General features: G+C 39.0%; 2 protein-coding genes across 2 annotated transcripts; both read right to left on the reverse strand.

Moving 5' to 3' along the window:
* Positions 1-195: 195 nt before the first annotated feature.
* On the reverse strand, positions 196-13,281 carry grn (granulin precursor). The gene is made up of 16 exons (XM_014472528.2): positions 13,144-13,281; positions 12,794-12,881; positions 12,012-12,152; positions 11,697-11,837; positions 11,343-11,456; positions 10,869-11,010; positions 10,558-10,655; positions 8,067-8,196; positions 7,847-7,938; positions 7,092-7,242; positions 5,686-5,783; positions 5,314-5,547; positions 4,272-4,517; positions 3,971-4,204; positions 3,618-3,875; positions 196-1,523 (listed from the first exon to the last, which is right to left on the reverse strand). Exons 2-16 carry the CDS (start codon positions 12,794-12,796, stop codon positions 1,377-1,379), a joined length of 2,229 nt encoding a protein of 742 aa, XP_014328014.1. The 5' UTR covers positions 12,797-12,881; positions 13,144-13,281; the 3' UTR covers positions 196-1,376.
* Positions 13,282-14,122: 841 nt separating this feature from the next.
* Positions 14,123-24,582, reverse strand: fam171a2 (family with sequence similarity 171 member A2). The gene is made up of 8 exons (XM_005794684.2): positions 24,338-24,582; positions 21,307-21,534; positions 20,539-20,631; positions 20,089-20,247; positions 19,512-19,691; positions 19,193-19,306; positions 18,424-18,550; positions 14,123-18,282 (listed from the first exon to the last, which is right to left on the reverse strand). Exons 1-8 carry the CDS (start codon positions 24,423-24,425, stop codon positions 16,797-16,799), a joined length of 2,475 nt encoding a protein of 824 aa, XP_005794741.1. The 5' UTR covers positions 24,426-24,582; the 3' UTR covers positions 14,123-16,796.
* Between the last annotated feature and the right edge of the window lie 467 nt (positions 24,583-25,049).

The raw sequence follows: 25,049 nt of genomic DNA on the forward strand, positions 1-25,049 counted from the left end.
TCCTTTCATTCAGTTTTCTTTCATTATGATGAAAGCAAAGTTTATAAAAATGAAGTGAGCAAAGCAACCCTCAAAATTTAAAAGTTAATGCCCTCCATAGGAGAAGTCAATTATTTCTTAAATCATTTTTTAAAGCTCTACTTAAGTTATAAATTCATACCCCAAGTTCTTAATTACTGATTGCATTTAAAACCAGAAAGGAGATATTTTTATTAACAGACTCCATAACATACCAAAAAACACACTCAATATTAAATAAGGCACACCTTGTTTTATTTTCCTTTTACCAAATTTAAATAAAAAAACTGAAAAATTCAAACATCTACAGGGTGCCTGAAACACAAATTTAAAAACAGAGAACTAATACATTAATTTAAATCTCTGTCACTAAAAAATCCCTTCACAGCTGAACAATTAGAAATGTAAAGGAAAATTAGTCAAATCTGTGCTTATTCATTCGTGCAAAATCAGAAATTACAAATGGAACCATCTGATATATCTGCCACAGTCTTCAACTCATTTAAAGCAACTTTTTGGAGCCATTAACCAATCCAATGGCTGTTGTGGGGGTTGTCAAACTTTTAAAATTCCAAAAAAAAAAAACAAACAAAAAAACACACCTAATATTAATAACAGCGTTAAAACTAGACAGTCAGCAGAGCCAACAGGATGGACAGAGTCTGAACAGAAGCTGACAGCAGCTGTGTGCTGAAACCTTCAGGCCTACAGTTAGTGATCTAACCAGGCTTGGTTTTGTGAACATCTATTATTAAACAGAACTCTCTCATCAGAAAGATTCATAAGATAAAGCTTCTTAAACTAAGCAGATGCTTAAGACTTTCTGCAACTCAAATCCAAAGACAGAAATTTCTTTTCAGAAAAATAATTCAGACATTTTACCTCATTTTTTTGAGGCTACCTTCTCTTTATTTGGAATATAGGTAATTCTCACTCTAGACTTTTGAATTTATGTACAAATTTAAATGTTTGCTTTATTGTTTTACTTCTGTGTAATGTATTAAATATTTGTGTTTAATACAAATTGTGAATTTTCTGCATTCCCACCTATCGTTGCAGATAAAAGCTTCTTCTATATCTGGAGTGATTTACAGAAATGATGCAGAAGATGAACTAGATCCACATTCAGTGTTGAAATGATAATAAGTTTAAATGGAGAGATACTTGCTCAATAAACAGAATGCCCATAAAAGCAAAACCTCTTCCCAATCACTACATTTCCACAACAACAAAAAAAAAAATGCAATTAAGAGAAACCAAAAAGAACACCGAGATGACTCTCGCTTTGTCCACACTAACGCAAGCAACAGATTGATGGAAAGGATTCAGGGCTGCAAATCATCTGCAACTCTGCCAGATTAGAGTCCACGATGGACCGAGTCTTTATGTCTGACCCCCAGCAATGAATCCCAGGTCAGCTGGGTCTGTGGAATGCAATTTCTGGCTTTCAGGTTACATGAGTACCCAACAGGACAGCAGTGCTTCACGTCTGCGCAGCATTCAGCCTGGAAAACAAAAATAAACTTCATTAAAAGCCGCATTTATCAGTTAACTACATTAGAGAGGACTGATTTTCCATTCATGGTCGAGTGGCAGAAAACGATATTTGCTCATATTGGTGGCGAGTCTTAAATGCCAGTAAGATCTAGGACTAACATTAGAAGTCAACATTTCAAAATGAACATACATAGTGACTCACAGGAGAGATTGTGAGGACATTCAGAGGGAGTTTCTATTTTCCTTAGGAATTGCTAGGATGCTTGTAGAGTTAGTTAATATTTGTTTTGACAAAACATGTGAGATTTCTTTTAAATCAAGTTCAAAATATATCCAACAATTAGTTTTTGTTAAACAACAAATCTACAACAGTTTGTTACGATGTACAATAGGGCTTCATGCACGGTCCACTTTACCGTATATTTGCATACACTTATAAAATTATCAACCAGAACAGGATAAATGAAATGAAATTCTGGATTAATTAGGATTTATGAATAAATATTAGGCACTTTATTGGGGATATCTAGTGATCTTACGCTTCAAAGACTAAACCTGGAAACACCAGAGATTTTAAAAACAAGTGGACAAACCTACAGACATATGAACAGCCTGACAAATGGCTGGATCTTTCTCTTTCCATACAAACTGTGTCAAGACACTGAGACACCGTGAACATCAGGCACGTGCAGAGGGGGGGCTGGGGGTGCTTGAGCACCTGCCCTTTTTGCTCCTTGCCCTAAAGTGCCCTTTTGGTCCAATTTTTTTTTTTTTTTTTTTTTTTTTAAAGTTAATTTCCCAAGCCCTCCTCTGATATGTACTAAAATTATTATTTTTTTGTTGTTGTTGTTTTTATTTAAAGAAAAACAACATAATAAGCCCTTCGGGTCACCTTGTTACCTTTGACCTTTTGTCCGTGACGCATGACGCAGCTGCCTCCCGCTCAGTCAGTGAGACTGCGCAGTAGCTTACTGCGGAGCTCAACGTGAAGGAGGAAGGAAGGAAAAGTAAGGAAAAACTGTTCTTATCTATCGATTCAGTATTTTATCATACAGACATTAGGCTGTTGTTGTTGTCCTATTAGCTAGCTGTTAGCTAACGAGTTTGGTAGCAAAGCAAGATAACTAAAAAGCTTCTTCCCTGTATCGCTAATGATAGCGGTCATTCTTCATTATTCCTGATGGGGCCACATCAACGATCCAAAACCGATCATTTCTCTATAATGAATATATGTCCGATTATCTAATTTCCTTTGCTGCATAATGTATATTAATTGCATTTATTCTGGCATTAGGTTAATGTATCTTGAAGGGGAATAGAATTTACAAAACTGCTTGAATTATAATGATTTATTTTTTTTTAAACAAAAAGTTTTATTTTAATTTTTTTAATTAAATAACAAAATGTTGTCTTGTTAACTTGAAAAGTTCTTTGCAAAACAAACTTTTATTTGCACACATCAGAATTCTTTTGTTGCAATTTTCGGCCCTGCCCACGACGTCATGTGAGAAGCAAGCAAAACTTTGAATCACAAACAAAAACTTACAATAGCAAGAGAAGATTTATGACATGAGCAAATAAGTTTGTTCACAAATAATTTTTCTCACTTTGAGACATAAATCTCTGATTTTAATTAAAAAAAAAAAATTTTTTAAGCAAAACTTTTGTTTAAAAATTGTTTCAATTCAAAATGTATTGATCACAATTGTATTTTATTTAATTGAGGTTATTATTATATTTTTAATAGTGTAATTCTATAAAGACAAAATATGTAAATCGGAGCTAAACCATCAGCTCTGATTTACATATTTTGCTAAATTGCGGGTTTGAATATTGCAATACTTTCCTATAACAAAAAAGACCTGCAGAAAGAAATTACTAATAAAATATCTAACATATGCATAGTGTTATGCTCCATATAGAGTTTTTCCTTAGCTTATATTGTATGTCTCACAATTTTGTAATTTATCATTTTTATTAAGCTCTGAAAGCTGTGTGGTTTTGTTAATAGTCTTTCCTAGAATGCGGTTAGATGTGCCCTTTTTTTTTTTTTTTGAGCACCTGCCCTTTCAGTGGTCTCTGCACGGGCCTGGTGAACATACCTTGACAAAGGGACAGCAGCTCCACTCTGTAGCTGAAATCTTACAGCAGGTGGATTTTGGCGGGCAGACAAACACCCCTGTGCTGTCACATTGTACGTTTGTTTCCTCCACTGCCTCTCTCAGCGCAGACTGTTCCACTTTACTCAAAAGGGCAGTGGTGAGCTTCAGATTGTAGCCTTTCTTCTCACATGTTTTAGTTTGCATGTTGCATGTGTAGCCCTGAGGACAGCAGTGCTCATGGTCAGGGCAGCAAACCGCCTGAAAAGAAGGAGGAATATGCCACGGGTTAGACCTCAGCACAGCTAAACAGGTTTTTCATCTTTATCAGGGCTGAAAGTCAGAGGCGCTCGAACCTTCAGCAACGGGCAGCAGCCCCACTCGCCGCTCGGCAGTTTGCAGCAGGTCGTTCCTGTGGCACAGCTGCTTTTGTTGTCGCATTTAACGTCGGTCAACACGCTTGGCTCGGTCAGAGCGCCCAGTTTGGTGGACCAGGGAATCCGATGAGGGCCGCTGGAGCACAAGGACCGATGGGGGTCACAAGTGTGTCCACTGGGGCAGCAGTGGATTCCATCTTTACAACACACCGCCTGGAAAACAACAGCTTTTACTCAGCGTACTGATCACACGCTCTGTATAAAACAAGCAGACTCCTACCTCCGGCAGAGGGCAACAGCCCCATTTGTGGGTCCTCTCCATGAAGCAGCAGGTCGTGTCTTTCGGGCAGCTAGTCTGACCGTCACACATGATTTTCTCCTGCTGAACTCGACTGGTCAGAGCGGGAACTTTGGTTAGCAGGGGAAGCGGCGGAAAGACACCGGAGGAGTCGTCGCAAGTTTCAGCCTCCAAGTTGCAAACAGAGCCGTGAGGACAGCAGTGGACGTGATCGTCACAACAAACAGCCTGCAGGATATATAAATTGCAGTTTTTAAATTTTGATCACTTTGCTTAAACCCTGAGCCAATTTAAAGCATGACCTCAGTTTGGGTTTCTCAATTAACCTGATGTTTAAGGATAATTGAGAAATCCAGTCATGATTTCTATACATTTTAGTTTCAAGCAGCAAGGTTTTCTTCCTTATGTCAAAACAGTTCTTTGAGTTTTCTGAAGGTACTTTAATTTCTCTTCGCACAGTTTGAATATTTAACAAGTGACCTGAAAACTGAGTAACGATAAAAATTAAAAACATCTCATTTCTAATTTATTACTTTTTCCACATTTCTTATTTCAAATGCAAAAAAATAAATGACATCTAATTCATGGGAAAACTTCATGCAGTGGTGAAGATCAAAGTAACCATTTAAAAACAGACTGTAAGAAAGATGAATAGACTAAAACAGATGGATGGCAAACAAATGTCTGGAAAAACAAAAGGCAGACAAGTAGATATTTATAGGCAGATAAAGAAATTGACAGCCAGTCAGGGCAAAATAGATATGTAAATGGAAGAATAATGGATAAAGTGACGCAAAGGAAGGCAAATGACAGATCAATATATTGGCAATCCTAGGTCGCAGATGGATGGAATAGATTCTTTAGCTGAATCGAAGATTTACAAAAGATTAAACAGCTTGATTGATAAAACAGCGAGCAGAGAAATTCCTAGGAACTTGGGAAATCCTGTGGAGCCTGGAGTGGTAAAGGAATTGAACAGTGCTGTAAATCAACGGATAGATGACCAGTCTGCAGTCCAGGTTACCTTGGGCAGAGGACAGCAGGCCCATCCCCCACTCGCCGTCTTGCAGCAGGTAGCTTTTCCGGGACACGACGTGGATTTGTCACACTTGCTGTTTTCTGTCAGTAGAGGAAAGACGGGTGTATTCGGGAGCAGCGGCATCAGCGCTACGCCTGAGGGATGATCACAAGTGGAGGCTGCCAGATTACAGACGGTTCCACTGGGACAGCAGTGCAGGTGGTCCTTGCAGCACACAGCCTGCAAAGAGGAGAGACAACCATTACAGAAGAAAAAGGGAGTGAAGTGTGTGGCAATTTCATCAGGAAAGCTGGTTTAGAGAGTAACTGAGCAGCTGGAATGGAGAAACCACCTGACGAGCCGTCAACCTGGCCATACCTGAGGCAAAGGACAACAGGCCCACTTTCCTGTTGGTGATTTACAGCAGGTGTTTCCATCAGCGCAGGCCACAGAGGCATTACAGGGAACAGCAAGGACTGAAAAACGAAACAGAAACTTACATTAAAGCAAGTACATAAACTTTATTCCAGCTGTTTAAACTCCTAAAACACAGATGGATTTAAGATGTTTTAGAATAATCTGTTTCTTTTTCTATTTTACACCTCAAACACTTAAATGTATGCAGATCCCTAAATAACTAAGGTTTATGAGCCACAAAAGTATAGATTCAGTACTGTGCCAGCTTTACAGCTCCACACATTTTGTTTTTAATTTAGGAAAAAACATGAGGTTTGGTAGCTTTTTCCTATGTTTATCACAAGTCGGTTCTAATTAAATGCCAACAGGCAACGCTTTGTAATGGTGACTTTATGACTAACGAGCCAAAATAGCTAAATAAATAGACGTTTATGGTAGTCCTAATTTTTCACAAGAGCCCTGAAAAGAGAGGCATCTTAGGAATCATCAAGTCCCCATAGCAACAATTAAACCTACGAAGCATGCTCAGAAAAGGGCTCCGGACTTATTGCAGGGTCCAATTCTGCTTCAATAATAAACTTTTCTACACATGGACTCATGTTTTCGTCAAGCACGCTCTGATACATGGTAGTACTCATGGTGGATTCTCAGATGAACTGGCCAGGCCTGCTGCTGGAAAACTTCTCCAAACCATGACACTTACTAAATACTGTATTTATTTTACACCAAATTATATCTTCTGTTTTAGTAATGATTAAACTTTAAACTCCTCTCTCCAAAGAACATTACTGCAGTAGTCCTGGACTTTCTCTTCATTCTCTGTAGCAAACATTAGTCCTGCCTTTATGTTGTGTTCATTCAGAGTGCACACCTCCTATGAAAGCGAAACTTGTAAACCCTATTCCTGATCCAGTCATGATGTTTTAAGGTTTTGGAGGCTCTTTGATTTTTCTTTCAGGATGAACTTGCTTGAAAAGCCAGATGTAGGCATGTTAGCAAATATTCTGGATGTCCTTAACATGTAAAACAGAAGCAATGTTTCCCAATCTTAAGACGAACTGTCCTGCATGTTTTATGCTTTGCTGCTTCAGCACACTTGATTCAAATGATTTCTATTCAGCTAAAGCCTGACAATCAGCTTCGATTGAAGTTAATAAGTGAAAATTAATCATGTTTTAGTAGACAAATATTATTGAAGTTGTAACCTACAAGCAAGTTTGGAAACTCTACAGATCTACTTTGGTGACAGAGCTATCCATCCCGTGAGCTTATGTGCCCATTGATTAATGGGCACATAATATCGCGTATTAATATCGCAAAACTGACATTCAGTTTCAGTCTCCTGTAACTATGACCTCTTTACTGACCTTTGCTCTGCGCTGGCCCCTGGTCCATCATGGTCAGGAGCTTCTTAATGGACAGGGGAGAGTTTTCCTGGACGGGCACACAGGTGCTGTGTATCAGGTCGCATTTTGTCCCTGAAGGGCAGCAATGGATGTGGTCTGAACAACAGACGGCCTGTGAGATGACAGGAAGCAGTCTTAACACTCATCTCTTCAGCTACAAAATTAATTTAATACAAAACAGAAACACAAAAATTATTCTTTGATTCTGGCATTTCTTCTGTTTAATAAGGGTTCAATAAAACATCTATACTTGTGATAGATGAATAAGTCATGCATGTAGCAGGCGTGTGCCTCTGCTGTGCATGGTGTGCCATTTATATTTAAATGAGCAAAAAGCACAGATAACTTTGACATACTTGTGTGAAATCTGGTAGTTTTACCCAGGATTACACAAATTATATCAAACTATATTTAAGATCACTGTTAAGGGCTAATCCTCAATATCTTAAACTCCAGGCTTATTCCTAGCAATTAGTTTTATTCTACTTCCTTTAGTTTTGCTTCACCATTAGTGTAATAATGAAGCACTTTTTCTGTTTTAAAATTTGATGTATAAATAAATTTAACATAATATAAACCCCATTTGCCAGTAACATTAAACTGTGCTCAGTATGGTTATTGTCATTTCTTGTTTCCTTGGTACCACCTATTTAAAGGTGTTTTACTGTAACATAAAACAAAATCAGGTTCCTTCATGTTAAGAGTGTGATGCTTACGTCAGGCATAGGACAGCAGCCGAACGATCCGTTGGTCATCTGGCAACACGTTGTCTGATCAGGACAGACCGTTTTCTTATCTGGACACTCCACTTAAAAAGAAGGTCACAGATCAAAATCTTCACTTTAAGAATTTTCTTCCCTTCCTTTAAAGCTCCAAGTTTATTAGCGCTGCAAAAATAAATCTGAATCAGTGGTTTTTACAGTAAAGGCAGCTTACCGTCACGGGACACAGCAGGAATCCTCTTCATCAGCGGCACTTCGTTCCCTCCCGATTTACAGACTCCATGCTTTAGGTCACATGTCGTGTTGCTTGGACAACAATGGAGATGATCATTGCAACATGTGGCCTTCATATAATGAAAACATATGAAAAAAAAAAAGTTAAAAACTTGATTTAATTACAACTAAAGAACACAGTGTGCAGAGACCAAATGACTCAGCCTGCAGCTGTGAATTGTTCAGAAAGTTTCTAATCATTTACAAACAATTGCACAACAACTTGCACTTGTTAAACAAAATATCACTTTTTATGAAGATATTATATCCGAGTCACTGTTTCAGTCTTCATACCTTCTCTGTTCAAACACAGCTATAAGCCAAGACTGGTTGTAGCTTAATTTGATTATGAACTTAATTATAGAGACTCAGTATGCCGGTTATTTTGCTGCAGCTCTGTGACAGTAAAGCAATACATCTCATTAATGCACTTTTCAGGTACATTAGTCTAGATTCTTTCTCAATGGTGGCCTTAAAATCTTGTTTCAAATAACAGTCCCTTTAACAGAACATTTAAACCCAGAAAATGGATGCATTTTCACCAGCTCCAACGAAAAAATTAATAACACATGAGGAAGGAAGCAAAAACAGATTCAAAGGATGCATGACACTAGGATGGAAAGGAGGAGGAAATACTGAAGAAAACCATTAGGGAAAGAAGAGACAAGAAACAAAAGTGTGCAAGGCATGCAGGAAAGAAAAAAGAAAATATACACTGCAGGTGAGACATTAACAACGACACCAGGAAATAGTCAATAAAAGTCATAGGGGAGCAAAGACACAAGGACATTTAAAAAACCACAAAATAAAGAATAAGGCAACAAAAAAGACAACGCATGCAAAGAAGAGAAAAGAAAGTAGTTTAAGCATTTAAATGGGGAAGGACAGAAGAAAGTCAACCAGGTAAGACGAGATTAGACAAAAAGGATAGAAAGACATCCTTACATGGAAGGAATGAACTAAAGACAAAGTAAAGTAGTAAGGCTATGAAGATAAAGGAAAGAAGGACAACAGAAAGGAGCAAGTGGAGGTCACATAAAAAAATACAAGGAAAGAAAGATCAGGAAACTGTAATTTTTAGATAATTTTGTAGCATATAGATTATTGTTTAACCAGGTGGAAACAAGCTCCTTCAACTTAAACCATAAAGTTATAATTTAAGGGGCCTGGGAGGGTTTTGATAGGAAACCTCAATCGTATCAGTTTTTGTTAAACTCTCAATAAGTATATTTTTCTAAATATTGAAAATCTCCGTCTTTAAAAGCGCCCGCATATACTGCACAAGGTACCGAATGGTTTGGAGGAGCTGCTGTTTGAAAACATCAGAAGGCGAGCTATGTGCGTTTCGTGACTGTGATTTCCACTTAGACGTACCAACTGTGGTCAGACTGTTGTCTGTCATTGTGGTAAGTTCTGCAGCAGCCTGCTAGTTAATATCAGGAAATGTCCAACTTTTAATAGTTTTTAAAGCAGTCAAAGAGATTGTTTGTATCCACCCAAATTTGTAAACAGTCAGTAAAACTGACTCAGAGTAGCGCCATGTATATGGTGTGTGGGAGGTGTGGGTGCGCATATGTTTTTATGGGAGGCTGGGTTACAACATAAAACTGTGATTTTTTTTTTTTACTTTAATAACTAATTCAGTCTGTACCATCTGTCAGGGGGACAAACACTGGAGATCTAATTGTGTAAATTCACATTTGTGTTGTTCACAATATTCATTAATACACAATGTTCCTCTTATGCAAATAAATAAAAATACAATATAAAAGAAAGAAAGAAAATAATAATATTCCACAATGACCCTGATCTTGAAAACACTGCAGTCAAACTCAATAATATTCCACAAAGAGTAGCAAACCTTGTTTTAGAGATTTTTTAAAAATGTTAAAACAAACACACCGGGAGTTTAGTGAAGTGAAATACATAATGAACACCTGCTGAATGCAGAACTTCTACTTAATTTCCAGAATACTGTTACTTCTTGTCATTTTGGTCCCTACACTCCATCTCAGTCTTTAAAAGGGGCTGCATAGTGCACAAGCTACCGAATGGTTTGGAGGAGCTGCTTTTGTTTGAAAACCTCAAAAGGCAAGCCATGTGTGTTAATTAACTGGTAAATTAACTAGCCCGCATGCGGCTGTACTAGATGTGCTTGCAATAACAGTAATAAACAGCTCTCTTTTACATGTCCACACCATGATGGCTGTCTTTGTTAGATTGCCTAATTAATAATAAGAAGCCATTCTAAAAACTTTAGCAGGTTCCAATTATTATATATTTGAATCTGTATATTTCTGACTCTGGGTGAACTGGAAAAAAAGGGTTAAAGCCCAAAATTAACATTTTTGCCGATGATTAATAAGTAGAAGCTTCTGACCCCATGATTTAAGTCACGAGTTTCATTACTGACAAGTAGTTTTAAAGCATACCTCTTGGTAAGGGCAGCAGCCGTATTGTCCGCAGCAAGTATAACCATCTGAGCAGCTGCTTTTCCCATCAGGACAAATCACTGCACCAGCCACAGAAACTACAAATGGATAAAGATCAGAGAATCAAACATGTTTTATCCCCCACCCCCAATTAAAACTACCAGGGTATTTTTAATTTAAAAAATGTACGCAATAAAAAATTTTATTAATTAAAATTTAAAATTTTTTATTTAATTTTAAATGAATTTGCTGCTCTGGTTTAAAGCCATGACTGACTTGTAAACTGTTTGTTTACAAGAGAAAATCCCAACCTGGCCTATCCTTTGATCTTTCCGCTGGTCGTTTTTCCAGCATCGGGACGGACCCAAGTGATGGAGAAACGCACTTTAAATGGACGAGATCGCATTTTGATCCTCCAGGGCAACAGTGGAGTTTATCCTCACAGCAAACTGCCTGCAAAGATAAGAAAATGCTTGCTGATAATGATGAAGACTGTGGCTCAGTTGAGGACATTTTCCTCTAGTCCTGAATAACCAAAAAATACAAATTTGCAAAAAAATATTTGCATATATATTTCTGCTTCAAAACTTTGTAGATTAATGCCCTAAAATAAGTATGTGACGCTGTGTTTGCATTACATTACCGATCCTAGTGGAAGATTCAAGCATCAAAATAACGAGCCTGACAAAAGTCAGGTCAAACCAGATCATCTTCCTTGTAATGTTTCACGCTCAACAGTGGAATACAACAGAAGCATGCCTCTTACAGACAAACAATGTCTCTACCTTGGGTAACGGACAGCAACCCCAAGAAGAATTATAAAGCTGGCAGCAGGTGGTGTCATCAGGACACTCCGACTCTTGGTCTGGACACATGACCGCCTTTATTCTGCTGATGAGCTGGAACCATCAATATCATGTAAACCTCAGAAATATGATAACCAACCACTTTTTACACAGTAGAGCAACATTGAGCAGAATAATGAAGCTCGGTGTTCTGTTGTTTAAACACTAATATTGGGCTAATAAAAATAAAACTGGTGCCTTCCAGTGACATCTTTTAACAATTTTTTTTTTTTTTAAAAACAAGAATATAGAAGGTCAGATCGACAGAGTGTGAGAATTACAACTTTCTCTTACCTGAGAGGGAGATGATCTCTGCTTACTGGGAAGTCGCTTTATCAACGGAAGTGAAACTGTTTTATTAATACATTTCTGATGGACCAGATCGCACACTGTCCCCTGGTAGCAGCAGTGAAGGTGATCTGAACAACACTCTGCCTGGGGGTGGATTCAAGACAGAAGAGAAAGGTTGACATTACAGCAGCGGATATTCCGCATCAAAAGAAAGAGTTTGTTACGGAAACAAAACCACAAAAGGCAAACAGAACTTTCTTAATATAGACAAAAGATACAGCTTATGCTTTGGCTAGAACAGACAAATGAGTAGCTCACATGTGGCAGCGGACAACAGCCATAACCTCCCTGAGTGTTCTTGCAGCAGGTGTCTTTATCTTCACACATGCCTCCATCGGGGCAGATCAGTGCTGCGCTCAGGCCCAGAAGAGCTAGAAACAAGACCCCCATTTGAAGAGTCTGAACACAATGAGAAGAAAACATGGCGCTCAGCAACACAAAGTGTGATAAAGCGTGCCCTTATTATAAGACCAGCACCCTCATCGTCTCGGTTTCAGTGTAAAGAACCAACTACGTGCAGCAGCTTTGCAAACATTCCACTTGATAACATGGATTGCAACACTGAAGAAATTCAGGACTTCCCACAAAGCTATGTCCCTTTTATGCACAAAATATGTAGAATTTAAGATGGTAAGAAATCACATAAAAGTAATATTTTTCATCTTTATTTAACAAGTTAACCGGTAAAGTGATTAATTTGCTGTTCTCATCAAAAGAGATGCAGCTGTTAGACTCTATAATAGACTACAAAATGTCCTGTTTTGCTTCTCATACATTTCCAAGTGGAAAAAGGTAATTGTTTAGTGAATCATCCGACTGGTCTTAGAACAAATATCCATCTGCATTGTTTACTCCAGGTGTAAAAGGTTTTACATTTTGACTGCAGAGATGTAATTCTGTATGCATCTATACAACTTATTGCAAAATCTAAAAGTATGAACACTTTATATTGACTATACGTTTTTTGATTTTAGTTTTCTCATTTTTGGGGAAACTGGTAGTTATTTTTGGACATGCTGCAGGTTAAGGATCTACTTTACCATTGTGAATAGATGGCTTTAGAGAGGCAAAAACAGTTCAGCTGTTATTAACAGAGCTCTGGGTGCTGCTGCATACTCCTCTCAAAACCTGAGGGGAAAAAAAACAGCAAAACAAACAAAAACAATAAATTAGCTGAGGGGTAGAATTTCCCCTTCATGAGCTAGACCTGTTTTAAAAGCTGTACAAATACTCTCTCGACATACGGAGCCTGAAAAGAGTGACTTAGCTACTGTAATGCAAATTAATCTATTTAGCTTAGCGGGCTACGTGGCTAGCATCAACGGTAGCTGCCATGAATTACTTTCCTTGTTTCTCTGCGATAGAAGACAAACAAACATGGCAACTTTACCTCACAGTTTTATGAAGGCAGATGTAATAGGTAGAATAAGAAGTGTCCTCTTTTCACCGCATCGCCACAAACACAAGACAAAAACAACCTGCTACAAATTTTTGAAGGCATTTATCACATGATGGGCTCACACGTGACCTTCCATGTTGATCAGTTTTAAAGGAATAGTACCTCCGACGATGGGATTTCATTAAGCTCTTTTCAGTAGCGATAGGAACGTGTTTTAATTGTAAAGTTTTAGAGCTAAAGGTTAAAACACTTACATTTTTTTGCTCCATAAAAACACAGGATATCTCAAAAGTTAAGGTATTTTACACACTAAGTAAATTGTAGAACACATTGCAACCTGCGTTTTTGTTAGGGTGCCCAAAGACGGCCCTCGAGGGCCAGCATCCTGCACGTTTTAGTTCTCTCTCTGGTGATAGTAAAACCCTTTTCAGCATGTCGGTGTTCTTCTTAGGCCTTCTAACGAGCCATCGTTGGATCCAGGTGCGTTTAACCAGGGAGAGAACTAAAACATGCAGGATGCAGGCCCTCAAGGACCCACTTTGGGCACCCCTGTAAAATGTAATGGGTTCTTCCTCATAGAGAACCTGTTGGCACATCACCTGATTTGTGGAGATGTTCAACCAACATCTCCACAAGGTCGATTGTTTTTATTTTAGGATTTAAATTCACTTTTGAACCCAAATATGTACATTGCTGAGACATAAATCATGTATCCTTATTTAATGGCACAGTGATTGAACCTTCCTCTGTGGTTAATGAATGTCATTGCCTCAACAGATGCACATGCCACATTGACATTTCTGGAACTCTATCAAAGAATAAGTCAAGATTTTTGGAGGTCAATAATACTCTTCCTGACATCTTTGCTGATTTTGTGTGTGTTTCTATTCCATTTTTTAGACATAATCTGAAAACAAACCCATAACACTGTTGTCACAAGTTTTTGAAAGTAACATTCCAAACACATAAATAATGTGGGAACAAATTTATTTGTATCTTGTCTAATATACAGAAAGGATCAATTTTACAGTTTACAAACAACTGACCAGGTGTATGATGCATATGATTTAGTGCACAGGATGATGGCCTGCAGTTCTGACCTCCTCACCCTCATATGCACAAAATCCAACAAAGTGAACTGCACTTGAAAGGGTCTCCACAGGGGATTCAGTTATGTGAATCATTTGCAATGTTTGTGTGATGCAAGTTATCTGCATTAACTTAAAAAACCCAACTTGTGTGTAAAAGAAACTTGGGCAAATAAAGCCACAACGTCACACTTTATAAAAAATTAATAATTTGTCCAAATACTAAAAAACCTTTACATTTACCAAGTGAACAACATAAGTCAGCTAGATTGATTTTGTGGTTATTTCCTAGAATTACATCGCATTTTCAGTTTTCACTGTAGGCGTGTGACACAAGCATTTGAACAGCAGGCGGATGGCGAAAACCCTCCAGCATGACTTTTCCAACAATATTTATGCATTCAGTCGATAACGCTGCAACAAACAACAAAAAACTTCTTTTAAGTTCACAGTTGCTGATGAATCATAGGCAGTGATGCTAGTAACAGCGGGAGCATGTTGGTCAGTATGTTGTTCTTGTAAACATTTATGACCGGAAGTAAATTTTGTTACAGCAAGATTAAAGAGATTAAGTGTTTTTAAAGTGGAGTTGTGTGGAGAAAGCGGATGCAGTCAGTAGCTTACCTGTAGTAGAAAGCACTTAAATCGGTCTTGGTTGGGAAAATCGGTTATAGTCAAGTTAACAATAACCCTGTGCTACTTAGTAGGGAAGCCTTGGCCTTTGAGTAACTGCTAGCTTGATTTTGGATAGCTGCTATTTTTAGTTTGAGCAAGTGTTAGCTGTGTTTATTTTAGCTTGACTTGGTAACCATTTTTTTGACTTGGATGTAAAATTGACCCAGTAGCTGTTTCTTTGGCTAAAATTAGCTTTTTTCTTAACCCTGGATAGTCATTCGCTTAATCTCAAATAGATGAATTTATTATGATTAACTTCACACTGATCTCTTAATATCATTGACTTGGCTCTAATTAAAACTAAGCTGTTGGCTTAATTGTGATCATTTATTAGCTCTACTCTGATTGTATCTATCAGATAGAAGGGTCTAACTTGACCCTTTTATCTATCTGACTTGATCTGAATTTCTCTGATTTTTCAAGCCGAATTTGCTCTGGCTGCTGTCCACAGCAAGATAGTACAGCTTCAAATTTTCCACACAATACCACCAAAAAAGCAAATAACTATCTCTTTAGGGAGAAAAGTCAGTGTATCTTCATTTATTTGGCAACAGAATTCACTGCAACTGTGATGTTTTGTGCCAAATATCCTCAATAAAAACACCCTATACTACATGTTACATGCACGTTTTATACACATAAAATCTCATAGAATTCATCAGAACATTTACAAGTGTGGTGAAAAACAGGATAATTACAAGGTGTCAGATATCCAAGGATAGAATAGCCACAAGAAAAGCTGTCAGATTTGGCAGGCATGCTCCTCAGTGTCACATGATGTTACCTCAATGCAGTGTGCTTATCAGTGCCTGTCGATTTCGACAGAGTGGTTTAGGTTACAACTAACTGCATTTTATAAACCATGCCTATCACTCGATTCTATGTGAAAGAAGGCACTTACAGGAGAGAAGTGGTACAGGCCTTGTATGCAATCCACTGTGTGTATCTCAATAGTGAATCTTCAAGTAAATTAGCAGTTTTGCTGAGTTGCAGACATATTGTGGCGATTAGGGACTGGCTGTACAGGAGCCTAAACAACAGTAGAGCTGGGGGCTTTTGGTGCCTTCTGTTAACTTCATACATTCATATGCATGCAAAATCTTTCTATAACAAATTGTCACTCAAATGTCTGTGGGTCTATTTACACAAAAAGGTTCTGCTGGCCAAAAAAATCTCAACAGGAGAAAGGCAGACATTTTGGCAAATTGTACAGTACATCACTGTGATAAGTCAGTGACACAAAGGGTGACTTTAAGATTATGCTTAAAATTTCAAACCAGTACGATTTAAACAAGAGACCACAGTACATTAACACAGTAAAGGAGGAAGAAGAAATAATTTCTTCTTAAAAAGATGTAAATAAAACATTTGTTCACAGGTGCTTCAGATAAATGTGACACATTTCAGACTTCTCCAGTCTTTGAGATGTTCTTTCCTTCATACAATCCTTTTCTGATCACTATTTTGAAAAAGAGTGAGATTTTGAGTGAATTTAGAATCAGTGTAAGGGATTTAATTTAGCTACATATAAATAAATCCCATAAAACAAGTAATCTGTGTGGTTATATTTGGTAAGTATCAATCAGTCATCAAAGTTTAAGTACTCTATTCTTGTATTTCACTCTACAAAATGGCTGAATCCACAGTCGGCATTAGGGATGGCTCAGATGATGGTTAAGTGAAGTCACAGGATACACAATAAACTGGACAGAATCAGCAGAAATCAGAGGGGTCAACTGAGACAATCATCAGAAATGTCAAACAACAACCAGAAAGTGGACCAATGAAGCAGTGGTTGTGCTTATTGGGATCTTCCTGAAGGGAAAATTCAGTCCACCTCAAAGTTCATCAAAGATCCAGTGTTCACTAAGTTTGAAAAGCTCACTTCCTAGGGTGGAACACCATGAGAGGTCTGTCTTCAATCTTCTGCCAGGGGCTCTTCTTGTTCTCATCTTTGTCGTCGGGATCATCCTCAGGGCTAGTCATAGAGTCACGGCGATTCTCACTGTTGCTGCTGCGACTGCTGTTCCCTCGGCTACGACCTCTTCTGGGGATGGTGGATCCACGTGAGGATGACCCTTCATCAAGAAGAGGAGTGAGGGAATTCTCTTCTGGTGACACCGGGCGTCCCTCGCTGCTGCTGGGCTCGCTGTGGTCAGGGTAGGCAAGTTTGGAGTAATTCTTCCCACCTCCACTGCCGCTGCTGATGCCGTGGCCTTTCCGTCCTCCTGTCCCCCAGCGTTCATCCTTTCCCTTACGATTGCCCGATGATTTTCTCTCTTGAGATTCAAGAGGCGGCTCAAGGTTCACATCTCGCTGAGCGCTACTGGAGCCACCTCCAAATCCGCCGCCGCTGAGGTCATTGCTGACGTCGATGTAGGAGTGGCGGACGTGAGCATTAGCGCGTCCATCTAGGGAGATGAACCATGCTCGTGGGTGCTGTTTGACGCCCAACTCCAGGAGCTTCTTCTCCGTCAGAGCCTGCAGTTCCCCATTCATCTGAGCCATTGTGGAGTCGTTGAAGAGCACAGGAATGGTCACAGCTCCACCGGAGGAGTCAGAGGCCCAGCTCGGCTCCTCAGAGTCGTCACCCTGAGATCCACCTTGTTGCTGCTGGCCTTGTTTCTGTGAGTGGTGGTGGTGATGCTGCTGGCCTCCTCCCATCTGTGTCCCATCTTTGTCCTGGTCCTTTTGATCCTTCCCATCCTTACCAGAGAACTCAGAAGGTAGGCGCATGTAGTGTGCTGGGATAACCAGGGTTGGCACCATACTCCTGTACATGTTCTCCTTCATCTGGTCGATGGAGCTGCAGAAGATAATCTGACCTGGCTGGGTGTTAAGGGAAGTTGGTCTAGCAAGGCTATCTGCTGCTGCTGCTGAATATTCTGGAGGCTTGTCAGACTGACTTGGTACATATCCCTGGAAGCGAGGTGGAGACGGGGGATCGGACGAGTATCCTCGATTGTCATTGGCATTGTGATGTCTGTGGTATTCAGATTCCTTGCTCTCCTTGGGGCTGTAGCTTCGATTGTAGTCTTCATGTAGTAAAGGGTTGTCCAGGTTGTTGGTCTCAGTGGCACGTGTAACCTTCATGGGGAAGCTCTCGCCCCGCTGGGAACCTGAGGTGCTTTTCCCTTTGGCATGTCGCAGCATGTGAGCTGGAACATGCTTAGTCAGGTCTTCTCTTGAACTCTGGTAGTCTCGCGATGGAGACATATCAGATTTGTCGTTGGAGGGGCCTGACTCCGCATGGCCTCCACAGATAAGATTCAGACGTGAAGTTGATGTTCCCTGGTCTCTCTTAGCTCCATTTAGATTGGATGAGTGGGGTTTGCCTTGATGTCGGCGAGGTTTTAGGCATTTTCGTCTGGAAATTAAATGTTAGAAATCAGAACTCAAAAAACTTGTTACGTATAGCAATATGCATGTTAAACTATCTATTTTGCATTTGTAAATTTTCCTGCAAATATGAACCTATAGGTAAGACCTGTGCCTACGCTCGCCACACCTGCAGTAGTAGAGCAGCACACAGAGCAGGATGAGCACCAGCAGAGCCAGTGAACCCAGAATGGACAACAGGAAGAGGGTGTGGTAGGTGGTGATGTCCCTCAAACCTGGATGAGAAAGACCAAAACCTGCAAAACATTTTATTAACATTTAATCTTATAAAAGAGAATATATTCCATTGCTGTCCAGTGTACTAAAAAACACATGTCATGTGTCTACATGTAAGGAAACTAAGATACATTGTGAAAAATTTAATCCTTTCAAATCTTTGAGGTGTGTGTGCTTGATGCTTTGTTCTTTTGAATAGTCCATGTGTATCAGGATCCTGGTCAAATAACTCACAATGTTCTGTTGCTTCAGGAGAATCAAAGACATCATTGTTTTGTTTTATTATTTTTTCCCCAACTGACCATCTAGGAATTAAATTTCATAGCTCTACGTGTGCCCCTGAGTGGTCAGATAATCAATAGCTAAATTAATCCAAAGGTATTTCCTACAGTACTGTGTATGGCACCTACAGCACTAAAATCACTAAAATAAAAGCGATAGGGTACTGTTAGAGTAAGTCTGAAAAACTTTCTCAGAAGAAAAACTAAGACTGAAATCAGTAATATATAAACACAGACCCTGTACACTGAGGAAAATGCTGCAAAATCAATAAAGGCTAAAGGTTAAACATTTCTGTCTTGGAAACACTGACAGTGCAACGAAACACTAACAGCTTCCAAAAGACAGATTCAAGATATCCAACTTTCTGTTGATGTGTGTACCTGAAGATGAAGGAAAGGCAGCCAACCAGTATCCCATCTGAGGAACCACAGCGGTCCAAACAAACTGTGTCCCGTCCTTCTTAACATAGCCAGTCCCATTCCGAACCCACAATCCTAAAAAAACAAAAAGAAAAGAAAAAAAACAAAACACGATATTATCATCATTACATTAATTTTGTCAAAATCAAATGTTTCATCCAAACCTTAGCAAATATTTGGACTATGTAGTTTCACCAGTCTAAATAAGACTTTCTATTTCAGGAGAGTTACATAACCTCCTGTCAGCTCTATTCTTCTATGATTTACGTGTATTCCTTACCAGTCTTTGGCTGATAAAGCCAAGTAGGGACACTCGTGGCCATCCTGTTTCGGGTGTCAGACGGCAGCGGTACAGAGATGTGGATCGGATCAGAGACCTGGATCGTACTGCCATCCTTATCAAACAGCTGGATGCTGACCACTGCCAGTGCTGTCAGGTCTGCCCATCCCGTTTCTGCACCTGAAGAGAAAATATCGCTAACATCAGCACTGACTCTATGTTGGATGAGTTTATGGAAGAAAACCTTCCATAATGGGTGTCTCTTTCAAACTCTATGACATACACATTAGTTTGAATGTGAAAGGCAATGTCATTACATTGCCTTTCACATGCAGTTTGAAAGGCAATTTCAAACTTTCAAACTGCAGTTACTTTTCTCAAATTTTTAGTAAAGTTGAGATGTAAGTTTTCTCAAAATGTAAAGGCTGTGCCAAGTAAATAGTGTCCATATTTAGATATAACATTCATGGGTTCCTCAGCTTGTAAAACTTAATTTAACAATAAACCTAAAACTACCTGATCCTCTGGTTTAAAGACTCGAGGAACACCCTTAAACACAAAACACGCAGGTACTAACCTGAGCTGTTGGTCTCCTGGCCCAAAAGAAATGGGAACCCACCAATCTCATACTGACTTCTGGCTGTGGTCAGAGTCGCAGACAATGCCGTGTAGTTAGAGCTGGAAGGCAGCTGAATGGATTTCCTCTGTAGCTGAACCAGCGGCTGGTTTCGAGCTCCTGGAGAAAGTTTAAAAGCTTCAAAATAATGGAAGGATTTTCATCTTTGAGGGCTTTGCAGTTATATCTAAGAAGGACGCCAGTGAGGTAAATACTGAACAATATCAGACACAATCCATACAGTAGAATAGTTTGTGTTATTATGTTACAAACTCAAACTTCAATGTATTTTATAAAACAGACCAATTAATATGCATAAAAAGAGTGTTTTTAAAGATGTCTTTTTTTTCACAAAAATTATTGAAATATAGGATTCATATTAAGACAAGTAAATGTTTAATCGTTCCTCACCTGGTGATCCAGACAAAACCTGCAGGATGTCATCGTACAGAATGAGAGTTCCTGGCCTCTCAACGAGGAGGTACAGGCTGACCGAGGCGTACACTGAAACAGATAGACATTCAAAAGGGAAATTAACACCTTCATACATAGAAGACAAAACCACAAACAATAATTAGGTTTTAACTTAAAAAAAACTCCTTCTAACAAAACTAACAAGGTGAAGCAAGAGCGCCAAACATGAAATTCTGAGTGTTTGATTCCTGCATCAAAGCAGTGAGTATTTGCTGTTTTCTTACTTGATATTTTAAGAGGCGATTATATGAAACTACATATTATGCAAAATGTATCAGGGAAAATAAAGAGCAATAGTTGTTACTGCAAGGTGATTGTGGACAGTGATGCTAACTGATTTAGTAAAATTAATTCAATAAAAGTCCTACAGTATTTACTCTTTAGGAACACATGAATAGATCTGGGAATGACGACATTGTCACAAACAAACTGATGTGTTTTCTGGGTTTTATGCACGAAGTGTGAAATACACTATGTGACTAATTTATACACAGCGGCTGCGACTGGGATAAACTATTTATAAGCCCGGATTGCACATTTCCTGCCACCCTGGAATTAGTCTCTGATAATTAGTTTTTTTTCATCCAGCTGCATTTATGTAAAAGCACATTTTACACTAACAAAAATGCTATATTTTCTATGAATATTAAAGCCCTAAATGTTTTAAGCCAAAGCTGAGGCATGGTGATGAAGTTGTGAACCTACATGGGATCCGACTGGAATGCCAGGGCACCGAGTTGGTGATGTAATCCCGTTTGGAGGCTGTGATGATGACCCAGGTGCCTGCTCTGTACAGGAAGCTGAGTCTCACCACACCATCGCTGCCGGCATGGCTGGATGCCAAAAGCGTCTGATTCCCATGGACTTCTACCTGAGCGTCTGCTAACGGTGAGAGGTCACTGTTGTCAAAAACCTGGACTTTTACTTGCACCTCTGCAAGAAGAGAAAAAGATATACATTTTTTATTTATTTTTTTTAAATAAATGTCTTGACAGTAGTACATGAAATAAATAAACCAAATCCACTGGAGGGCATAAGCTGTAATTACTTTCCTGTAGTCTCATTAATCTGCCTGACTCCACTTACTGAGGTGCTAAAGTTGTACCAGGATTATAAAGTGCAATGTTCTTATTATGTTCTGAATTCTGAGACCACATATAATTTGCTAATATATTACTATAAGACTGCACCTACAAATCCAAATGGACTGAACTTATGTAGCACTTTTTCAATCACTTTGACCACTGAAAGCACTTTATGCTAGAGTCACATTCACTCATTTGCACTCACAAATTTATACACCAATACACAATTTGGGGTTCAGTGCCTCGCCCAGAGGCACATCAACAGCATGATAAAACCTACAACCTTCCGACCACAAGACAACTACTCTACCCACAGAGCCACAGCCGGCCCCACAAACTGAAGAAGAGATGAGCAACATCTTATGTTGGCAATTGAAACACATTTGCGGAGATTAATATAATAGAAATCAGTTGAGAACTAAATCCTTAAAGTATATTCATACTGTCTGTATGTTTAAAAAGACTTTTTCATAAAATTATTGAGTTAGCTAAAGGCTAATTTAGCCAACTTCAAAAACAGCTTAGCGATCTATAAACCGGCTGTGTTTTCAATGTAATATTGAAGAAAGATTTGAATACATGTAACAACAGGAGGCGCTTTTCTTATTTGAAAGTGTAAAACATTACATGAAAACATATATATTTGAAATTGGTTCAAAATTCATGTTTTCTTGATCAGATTTTAGAAGAGCAAATCCAGCTGCCACCACTTCCAGTAGAGATGGATTACTTTCCCAAAGGGAATGTCATCACAGACACACCCTCTACAAATCTCCTCATCATGTTTTCAACCCTGAAACATTTACTTTCTCATCCTGCCTCTTGGATCGCCTGAATATGGGTCACACTGTTTCTATGGTTACACTCCGACTCTCCCAAAGATGTCATGTTGTGCTTCCTCACTCGAATAAGTTTCTGTGTTGCTACAAGCTGTGGTCATCAAAAACCCTTCAGCGCAAGAAAAAAAAAAGTGATGCTATCAGTTCCACTGACGGTCACTCAGATTATAAGCAGCATGTATGTGTGTTGGTAACTGTGTCTATGTTCATTGAACATGGCTAAATTCTGTCACACATTAGCATAATTGGACCTATAAAGGCCCCCTTGTGTATGTGTTTGGAGAGGATTTCCTCAGTCTGGGCTCTACACTTGAAAAACTGGCTTGAAGCAGCTCTATTGATATAAACACTGAGTCACAGTGTCACACAGTGGAGATTTTCACTCTCAAAAGCCCTTCAGCTGTTATTCAGAGCAACATAAAGCACTGCAGACACTGAAATTGGATAAGAAATGCCCTTGTAGTACAAAGTTAGCACTGTAGTTAACGTTAATATTGCTTTAAATGTAAACATGGTAAGACAAATTGTGAATTTAAACAATTTTTATTTGTAATTACCTTAAATTCAACTATACTGTTAATTTTGCCCTTGCAATACTTTAGAAAACACAGTAAACAACCTACATGAGTCAGGGAAAAGTAAATCCACCTGGACAATTGGGCGTGTATGAGCAACTCCACCCCTGCACGTTCACCTGCTCAAACATTTCATATTCTATTTGAGCTCTTTTCTATACCGGGATTGTGTTTCACTCATATTACTGTCACCTGCTTGGCCCAAATATAATATGCGTCAGTGTATGAACAAACTTAAATAAAAGACAATATCTGGATTCAACTTGTGCTCCCAAAACAATTGAAGAAATTACATTCATTTTAGAACATGTTGCAGCATCAAAGTGTTAAAATAGAAATGTTTTAGTTTGAACATTAAACAGATACAGTCATACACATTTAAATTAAATGACAAACTATTCCACATGAAGGCTGTGCTTTGACTTTCACTTTTTTAGATGTAACTGTAGCATTTTATAGTCATTAAGTCTCCATTCAATAAATTAAGGTTGTAAAAAACTATGCTTTAATTTAAAAACTGAAGTAAATGTAAGCAACACTGTAACAATATAAAAGAGCCTATGTGTGGGTAGCTGCATTCCTCCAGACAGAGTCTGTGACCATCCATGCATCTCAAAACAGCTCCGGGCATGCATAATACACAGCAATTACATAATGTCCTTCAAAATGTACATCAGCATAACAACAGTAGAGGAGATTCTTTTTTTCCATGCTTTGTTTTATTTACAGAGAAGGACAGAGGTTTGGGGTTTTTTCTCCTGCAGTAAAGCAGATTTAATTCTTTTCTGAAACAGAAAGACGTTTGGTTGGATGACCTAAACATTTCCAGCTTCTCAGCCCCTCCTGATCTCCCTGTCATCAGGGTGCACAGCAACAATGAGCAGCATGAAGGCCTGCCTGTGAAGGAGCAGCACTCCCAGGCCTGTGCTCTCAGGGGGAAAAAAAAAACCCTCACATTTCCACACCATTTCAGTCCAATCACTGCAGCCAACTCCAGCACGGCCTTGCTGTCATTTCACTCCATGTTCATTAAAGAGCATTTCAGGCCGCACACAACAATGTCTGCAATCGTCTCCCTGATAATCTAATTCCTATTTAGACAACGTGAAGTCAGGGGGGCGCAGCGCTGCAGACATCGACGAGGTTTTTTGTTTTTTTTTTGTCGACAAAAGCAATAAAACAAGCAACCACTCCCATCTCATTGTGCTGCATCCCCCCTGTCCGCCGCCGAGCTTACCAAATGCTCCCTGATCCGGCAGAGATTTGGCCAGCGCCTCCCAAACCGACAAGAACAGGAGCAAACAGGAGATGCGGTGGGGCGGCATCTTTGCAGCTACATCTCTCTTTCCCAGATCGGCGGCTGTGCTTCCATATTTCTCCCCCTCTTCAGTCGATTCCCGGATGCCTGCCTTTGACTTGGGCTTGAGATGCTGCCGCCTGTGTGGGCTTCGCCTTGTTTTTATTGTCTGAGGTGGCAGCAAAAAGAGAAATGTTTCCCTCTGCTGATCTGCAGGGGAATAGCTGCACAGATCCAAGACTGCTGGTTCAAAAATAATTCACAGGCTCGTCTCAATAAATTAGAATACCGCCAAAAGAGTTTATTTATTTCAGCAATTCAAGTTAAGAAGTAAAATTCACGCATTTAAATTTCTTACAAAAGTGGTATATTCCTACCGTTTTTAACTGCATTGTAGCGTGATTTTGAGGATTGCATCTTACAGATAAAATACGTTCCTCCAAAACTAAAAAAAAAAAAAAAAAAAAAGCTATTAGGGCCAATAAAAAGGGATTTTTAATTACATTTTTAAGCCCTTTTTTTAAATGATTTTCACAATAATGGGGAACAGTTGTTCAACTGGCTATCACCGATACTCTCCACTAGGGGCGGTGTTTAGCCACAAGAGGTCATTTTTAAAGAAGATGGCTTTCCACAGTTTGCCGAATTCAAG

This window comes from Xiphophorus maculatus, chromosome 10 (assembly GCF_002775205.1).
Source record: "Xiphophorus maculatus strain JP 163 A chromosome 10, X_maculatus-5.0-male, whole genome shotgun sequence".
Taxonomy (NCBI): Eukaryota; Metazoa; Chordata; class Actinopteri; order Cyprinodontiformes; family Poeciliidae; genus Xiphophorus; species Xiphophorus maculatus.

Bases quoted from the DNA above. Each gene is read 5' to 3' on its own strand.
- grn (XM_014472528.2), bottom strand. The intron at 7,939-8,066 runs GTAAGCTGCCTT...CTTCTTTTTAAG, and splicing joins TCCTGCTGTGTCCCGTGACG to TGGAGTGTCCAGATAAGAAA. The intron at 4,518-5,313 runs GTAACCTGGACT...TATATCCTGCAG, and splicing joins CCTGCTGTCCTCTGCCCAAG to GCTGTTTGTTGTGACGATCA.
- fam171a2 (XM_005794684.2), bottom strand. From the start codon at position 24,425: ATGCCGCCCCACCGCATCTCCTGTTTGCTCCTGTTCTTGTCGGTTTGG. The intron at 20,248-20,538 runs GTGAGGAACGAT...AACTTTCTCCAG, and splicing joins GGTTTTGTCTGGATCACCAG to GAGCTCGAAACCAGCCGCTG. The intron at 19,307-19,511 runs GTAAGGAATACA...TTGTTTTTTTAG, and splicing joins GCTTTATCAGCCAAAGACTG to GATTGTGGGTTCGGAATGGG.